Here is an 8396-nt window from a genome sequence, read left to right as displayed (position 1 = left end):
TGGATTAGGTTCTCCTTTTTATTTCTCATGATAATTCACAAAATATTTTTATTATTGTGTGAATGTATTATGGTGATTTTCCGTTTGGGTCGCCCCCAAAGGTAATTTCTTCCTGCACTCCTATAATTCCAACATACACCTCCATAAACTTAAAATTTTCAAATTTATTTATGATTTAGGATTTCCAGTTTCAATTCTAGGAATATTATACGGTATTTTTGTATTATGGAATGTTTTACTCTGGAATGTATAATTCAGACTACAAAATGAAAACACAAGATTTCATATTTCAAAATACAAAATTGTATTATGAATTATGTAATCTAAAATATATTTTTTATTTTGTATTTTAAAATATATATGTATTTCATATAAACAACTTAAAATGTATTTTTGGAAGAGGGTTTGTTGGGTTTTGTAGAATCCGGAAGAGGGTATAGGCAGAAGATAGGATAAAATTAAAAATAACAAGGATAAACTGATCATTTCACTACTTTATAAAAGTGCAAGTTGCAATTAAGAGTTTCAGAAAGAAAAGTTCGTCCACAAAACATTGCAGCCCAAAAATAAAAGGGTGTTTCACCCTACACCTCCAACACATTCCCAAAAATTTCTTTTTTAACTTTTTTACATCTTATTTTCCACCTCTAACTTTTTAAAAATTTTATTTTTCTTTAATAAATATTTTTTTATTTTATTCTCTTTCTTATTAAAGCACTCTCCACCACTTTAAAAATAATCTAATTTAATTTAAAATTTAAATATTATTTAATATAATTTTATATTTTAATCATTATTAAAATATGATTTATATATAATAATAGTTATATTAAAAAAATAAAATAATTAAAATAAAATAATTAAAATAAAAATAATAATTAAATAAATAAATAAAATAATAACAATAATATAAAATTTGGTTTAATATATTCAAATATATTAAATTATATTCAAATATTAAAATAAATTCAATAATTATTAAATTTTAAATAAAAACTTGTTTATCATATGTCAAAATCCATAAAATATGCTAATAGTTTTGTTTTTTATTTAAAATTTAATAAATATTTAATTTAATTTAAAATTATAATATTATTTATTATATTTTTATATTTTAATAATTATTAAAATATGATTTATATTTTTATAATAGTTTTATTAAAAAAATTAAAATAATAATCACTAAAATAAGAGTAATAATAGTGAAAATAAAAATAATATTCAAAATCATAAATCATATTTAAATAATTATTAAAATATAAAAATATAATAAATAATATTATAATTTAAAATTAAATTAAATATTTATTAAATGTTAAATAAAAAACAAAACTGTTAGCATATTTTACGGGGATTTTGATACGTGATAAACAAGTTTTTTAAATATTTAGTTTTTATTTTAAATTTAATAATTATTTAATTTATTGTAATATTTTAATATAATTTAATATATTTGAATATATTAAATCAAATTTTATATTATTATTATTTTATTATTTTAATTATTTTATTTTTATTTTTTTAATATAACTATTATTATAACATAAATCATATTTTAATAATTATTAAAATATAAATTATATTAAATAATATTTGAATTTTAAATTAAATTGGATTATTTTTAAAGTAGTGCATACTGCTTTAATAAGAAAGAGAAGAAAATAAAAAGATATTTATTAAAGTTAAAAATGAAATTTTTAGAAGATGAGATGTTAAAAGGTTAAAAATGTAAATTTTGGAGGTACAGATGAGATGTCATAAGCACCATTTTATTGTTTGTGGAGAGTGAGAGTTTCTGGACAACGTGACACACCATTAGCTACTTTACACAAAATTTAACGTTGTTAATTTTAGAGGACTAAAAATTATAGTTTCTTAAAGAGGATGATCAAAGTATAAAGAGTGGCACACCATTAGCTATTTTACACAAAATTTAACGTTGTTAATTTTGGAGGACTAAAAATTATAGTTTCTTAAAGAGGATGATGAAAGTATAAAGAGAGACTAAATCTAATATGTTAAGGGACTAAAAACGTATTTAAGAATCATATCTATTTTAATTAATACATTAACTAATTGTTTTAGTCTCGTAGTGGTTGTTATTTAGTAAGTGTTTTTAATGTAAACGTTAGCAATGTTTTTTCATTTAATAACTTGTAATAATTAATTTTTGTAATTATGTTTTCGCCTTTATCATGGAAAAGAATTGGCACACATCCATATATAATATAGATATGTCATGTGTTTCATATTATAATATCATTATTTATCCTACACATTTCCAGTTAAACTAAGATACCAAATATTAATATTTTATTATAAAAGCAACCAATGTAATTAAATATTTTTTTCTTAATAAATACCTATTTTTAATAACCTAAGTATTAAGACAAGATGTCTAAAAAAAATTAGACTATTTAATAATTTATGTTTTGAAATTTAACATATAATACTTAATTGAAATATCATTATCATTTATGGAGTGAAATATTTTAAGAATATTTTTATAAAAAATAATGTTGAAATAAGTAAATAAATTATCCATTATATGTCCATAAAAGTAGTTATAAAAATTAAATACTGTGTTTGATAAAAACGTATGTCTAAAATAAGAAGAATTAAATGTTGTATATTTTATTATTAAAAGATATACTACTAAAAAAAACATACTTATACTAAGTGACATGTCTAAAGACCGTCTAAAATTATAACATTAAATACATGTATATATTGTGTCTCTTTATTTATTGTACTTTGTTCACTTTATTTGTGCATTCATATGGTAAAGATGTTAAGAGATGGAAACAATCTATGAATGTTTCCTTAAAGCTTTATGCTTTATTCAAGACGTACACACCATCACTACTAAAACAATGATGTTCTTTCTAAGACGTAAAATAATACATATCTTCGTACCTAAGGTCACTCATCTACTCTTAAGTTTGAGTTACGAATCCTTTTCGAAGATGGTCATATAAAGAGGACTTGTTGAAGAGAAGAAAAAAAACAATTATTTAAATTCTTACGTTATTACTCTTCTTCTAAGCTCACATCGTCTAAGTCTTTATTGAAAAAAGAAAAATATATTTTGGTCTTCTATTTCATTATATTGGATCTACCTCTCTTTGAGAGTCATTTGAATATGTATTTGTATTTAAAAACACCTTAATTGTGTTTGTAAATATAAGAATGAATCAAAATACTTGTTTATTTAGGATCTAGTTAAGTAGACTAGTTGGAAAAGTGGGTAAAGTCGTACATATAGTTTGGATTGTGGTAAACTATGAGTCATTGATAATACTTGTTGTTTCGAGTAAAGTATTGAGGTCCCTTACTTAAAGCATCCAAAGTTGTTCTAAACACTGGATGAGCTTCTTGATGGTTTTCCATTATCCAAGTTATGTTGTTTGCTCTCTTCTCTCCTTGTCCAAGTCGTGTGGGAGGTACATGTGAAAGGCACTCTGACGCTCAAGGCAGTCACTTTGCATAATAATCTTGTAATAAAGATGAGTAATCAGAATTAATTACCTGACCTCCCCTTTCATACATATATTTATAAATATTATAATAAGTTTACCATTAGGTCTAACCCATTTATTACCAATAAATGACATTATTCCTATTAATTGTCAATCAATGACTGATATTCTCATTAATTGGCGATTAATAACTGTTATTGCTCATATTAATTGTCAATTAATGACTGTTCCGGATCGGTTGGTCATTTCCTCGCTAGATGGTCGATCCCCCGGTCCTTGGCTGACCGAGTGGTCATACAGTACACAAGACCCCAAGCCCAAACAAACTCTTTATTCGAAGAGGTACGCAGGGATTATTGTGAACTTGAGAGAGATCGTTCACGTTGTATTAGGGAGTTTGTTTTCGATGCGCTTTAAGTCTTCGTTCCTCTTTGTTTTGCCCGATCTATGAGCTATAGGAGTTCATTGGGAACATTTCTTAGGCCATATAAATGACGATGCAATGGGAGTTCACTTTGGAACGTTCCTCACTGATCGGTGAGCTCTAAGAGTCTTAGAACTTTCCTAGACTAAAGGAATGATCCAGTGGGAGATCACTCCTCACCGATCAACGAGCTCTGGGAGTCTTACAACTTTCCTAGGTTGAAGGAATGATCCGGTGGGACATCGCTCCTCACTGGTTAGCAAGCTCTAAATTGACCAAGTGGTTTATATGCAGGGTCTGTCATCTGCACATAAGAAAAATAGCAATTCGAATTTGAACGATCAGAAAAAAGTCTAGCCAATCAAACTAGCTTAGGCTATAAGGCCGAATGGCCAAGCAAGCGAGATCGTTCAGTCTTCGGTTGAATGTTTAAAGACCAAAAATGAGAAATCCATATTAGGATGTGCCATGGCTGAGACATTAGTGCTTGATGCCTTTTGACCTACAAGAGAGTTGAGAACGTTGACCGTGACTATATGGATAGGCACTGCTCGGGATATGCTAAACAAGGGTCGAGTTGCCTAGTGAGGCTCAAACGATAGCCAAGGTATTAGAGCCTGACAAGACTGAACATATGCGGTCCAACTGACCAAACAGGAGAGAGACTAAGGTTTGCTTGGGTTATACCATTTTTGCTGGAACATTAACATCATCCAAGCTACTATGTTTCATGATTTTAGTGTTCCCACTCCATCTTGGCAAATCAACCCTTCACTCTCACCCTGCTCTCTGCACGAACTTTTCGTGATTCATACCTTATGTGCTTATTAAAAAGCCACTGGTAGATGCACTAGAGACCTTCTCATTTGTATCAACAACCATATCATTGTAGTCACCCGAAGGAGTTGGACTTGGTAGTTTATCATTTGTAAAAAGGGAACTTCAACCAAACTTCTGTTGATATGTGGAAACAACTTTCAAAGCATCAATTTCATACACATGAAATTTAGTAGAACTTTCACTGTCAACTTCCATCCTCCCAGACTACATCTTAGCTGCTGAACCAGATTTAACCAAGGCCTCTCTAACAGAAAGTAATTCATTCACAGGGAAGCAGGAAGGTGCCTCTCGGGTTGGTGATGATAAACTTTCTGCATCATGATCATTGTGAAGGTCTAGCAGAGGAAGCATAACCCCTCTACCTTTAATACTATTTTGTCCAAATTTTAAAGCTTGTGATCCCCATTTATGTCACTATGCAAAGGCTTAACAGAAGAAATCAATGCAGTTGCTTCTATTGCTTGATTTTCTTGAATATTTATAGCAAGGGTCTGCACTTTTAAAGCTGAATTTTCCTGATACTTTATCTCAGGGGTCTGAGATTTTGTCTTCATGTAAAAAGCCTCGCTACTTCCTAAAGCACCAACAGAATCAATTAGAGTCATCATGCCCTGGATCTCTTTTATATGCTTTGGATAAAATAATCTTTGGGAAAATTCGACATAATCTTTAGAGGGTCGATTATGATCAGGAGGGTTTGTCGTTTATTATTAGTTCATAAAAGTAGAACCGAATGTGTGTTAGCTTCTCACCAACACGTAACTGACCGGGACAAAGTGTGGCATGTGTCTCCTATTGCCGGTCTCACTAAGAATGTGTTGAAGGCGTCGTCTCCTCCATCAATGCTCTTGTCACTGGGCATCTGTCCATCGGGCTGGATGCCATCCTCTAGGCAATAGAGTCAGTGAAATGATGTTCTTGACGACTCCCTTGGAACTTCCAACATCCCTGCTTTTACCAACCCTAAAAACCTTGCATCTCTCTAATGCTATATTCGCTACCATTGATGGTCATTACGCGACAGTGCGGTGGTGATCGAAATAGAACACGATGGATGAACGATGCGGTGCAAGCAGCGATCTGCACGATAATAAGGTACAATGATGGCGAACGGTTTGCGAGAGGAGTTTCGATGGTGCAGAGGGCATCCCACTAAGGTCTCTGGTGACAACGCGTCTAGCAACGCAGGCAATGCCAAGAGGATCGCCCTTGGAGCAGGCTATGCCGTTGAGGGCGGAGCTGTTCACTCTCGTCAAACACTTAACCGGGCAAAGATGGTGAAATGCCATATCAAGCTTAGCGATTAAAATTGCAGCCATATTAGGCTATGATCATGCTGAACGTCGAAGATAATTGACCACTCTTTTAAGGCTTGAACAAAGACATAGCGCTCGGTCATGTAACAAGTTGTTATGTACGATGTTGTGAAAGACCATCAAGCCAAGGTTGAGTACGATACACAACGACAGTGTTGAGGCCAAGCGACTGATTGTTTTTCATTGTACCATTCGTCTGATTTCTTATGGCTATAGGGGGATACTGCTAGGCCCACACTAGACACCAAAATGTTTCGGATAAAACATTGAGATCCCTTACACAAAACACTCAAAACTCTTCTAAAGACTAGACGAGCTTCCTGATGATCCTCCATTATTCATTAATTATCTGACTTTCTCCTTTAGACATATATTTATAAATATTGTAACGAGTTTACCAGTAGGTCTGATCCATTTATTATCAATAAATGACATAATTACTATCAATTGTCAATTAGTGACTATTATTCTCATTAATTGTCCATTAATAGTTATTATTACTCTGATTAATTATTGATTAATGACTGTTCTAGATCGATCGGTCATTTCCTCGTTGTATGGTCGATTATCCGGTCCTTAGCTAACCTAATAGTCATACAGTATATTTGTTATAAACCAAGAGTGATGAAACTCATCTAATCTTTCTTAAATATTAGTATAACCCCTTGAACTTTTTTGACGTGGCTATGCTTGCTTCCTGAACGCTTGGGTCACCTTTCAGAACTGCTCGCTCTTCTTGACCGCTTATCTTCAATACGATCGCTCGGCTGTCATCTAGCTCCGATCGACAGTACTCCTGACCGTTCAGTCCGACCCTCAAGTTAGGAGCGGTTTTGGGAATTGTGCATCACAATTGTATGTTTGAGTTCTGATTGAACGTTAGGATGTGGTGGAATGTGAGTTGAGTGTAAGTGAAACTTACCTGGCTTTTAGCCCTGACCTTATATTTATAAGTGTCTCAGACGAAATAATAACAAACTTACCTGGAGATTCGGTTAGTTATTCATCAACAGCTTTATCAATCTCTAATCAAATATCTTTGGTTATTTTAACCGTCTAATAGACTTTTGGCCCAATAATAAAATAAGCGCTGACTCAATTGTGACCCAGCTTTAATAAAACCGATTGCCCTGGTTGGCCATAGTGGTAACCGAACAATGTTGAGTGTATGACCGTTCGATCTCTACTAGTCATAATACACTTTTGAATTCAAGAATAAGAAAGAGAAAAACAATCTTTTAAATATTTGTTATATTTTTATATTTAAGATATAGTAAATTATTTATTTTATTAATAATAATAATTAAATATACAAATTTTGAGTGTTTTAGATACTAATTATTATTATATGTTTAATATTTACTAATTAATATTAATCTTTGATCTCATTGCTAAAAAGTGAGAAGAGTCTTGTTAATTTGGGTTACAGAGTAGGGATAGTCGAAAGATTTTAAAACGCAAAAGTGAAGGCCCACTCACCTCAAATCCACGCAACTATTACTATATAACCCCTCACTCACTCTGCTTTGTGGGGTCACAATTTCAACACACAAAACCCTAAATTCCCAAATTCCCCAAACCCTACAATGACCTCACAAGTTGTCCTACACAATTTCCCTCACTCCGAAACCAAGCCCTCAACAACTACCACCACCGATTCCCCACCCACTGCGCCGTCACTCGCCATCACCAAGAGGTCTTCCGCCGTCGTCACGCGCTCCACCAAGGACCGCCACACCAAGGTCAACGGCCGCGGCCGCCGAGTCCGCATGCCTCCGCTCTGCGCCGCGCGCATTTTCCAGCTCACGCGCGAGCTCGGCCACCGCTCCGACGGTGAGACCATCGAGTGGCTCCTCCGCCACGCAGAGCCTTCCATCATTGCAGCCACCGGCTCCGGTACTATCCCCGCTGCTCCCATCTCCTCAGTCACACCCTCTGTTCCCTCCTCCGAGTCCTCCGTCTCGGTACCGGTGGTCGGCGGCCAGGGAATGTTCTCCGTGGCGCCGCCAAGCTGCCGCCTCGACCTGTCTCCGCCACCGGGGTTGGATTTTGCGGCGACTAACGGCTATCGGCACATGCCGTTCACGGCGCTGCTGTTGCAGCCGTCTACGGGGGAGGAAAACCAGAACGACGAGTCTCTCGGCGAACAATGAAATCGGTTCGAACCGTGGGGAGTTTCTTTTTTAATTTAATTGATTTCAGGGTTAGTTGCGTGAAATCAATGTGGGTGTGTTAGGTTGCGGTTACATGTGTCTTCTTTATGTGACAGAAAGAACGGAGTGAAACATAAGGATTATGTAAATTATTACTAGAAACTATTTGAATGTGAATTATATA

The 8396-nt window shown here is 33.4% G+C and overlaps 1 protein-coding gene across 1 annotated transcript; it reads left to right on the top strand.

Moving 5' to 3' along the window:
* The first annotated feature begins 7541 nt into the window (after positions 1-7541).
* On the top strand, positions 7542-8396 carry LOC108325445 (transcription factor TCP11). Its single transcript, XM_017558520.2, has one exon. It carries the CDS (start codon positions 7646-7648, stop codon positions 8210-8212), a length of 567 nt encoding a protein of 188 aa, XP_017414009.1. The 5' UTR covers positions 7542-7645; the 3' UTR covers positions 8213-8396.

Source organism: Vigna angularis, chromosome 3 (assembly GCF_016808095.1).
Source record: "Vigna angularis cultivar LongXiaoDou No.4 chromosome 3, ASM1680809v1, whole genome shotgun sequence".
NCBI lineage: Eukaryota > Viridiplantae > Streptophyta > Magnoliopsida > Fabales > Fabaceae > Vigna > Vigna angularis.
Note: the sequence above shows the minus strand (reverse complement) of the source record. Positions and strands in the feature narration are given on the sequence as shown.

Coding starts and splice junctions, on each gene's coding strand:
- LOC108325445 (XM_017558520.2), top strand. CDS start 7,646: ATGACCTCACAAGTTGTCCTACACAATTTCCCTCACTCCGAAACCAAG.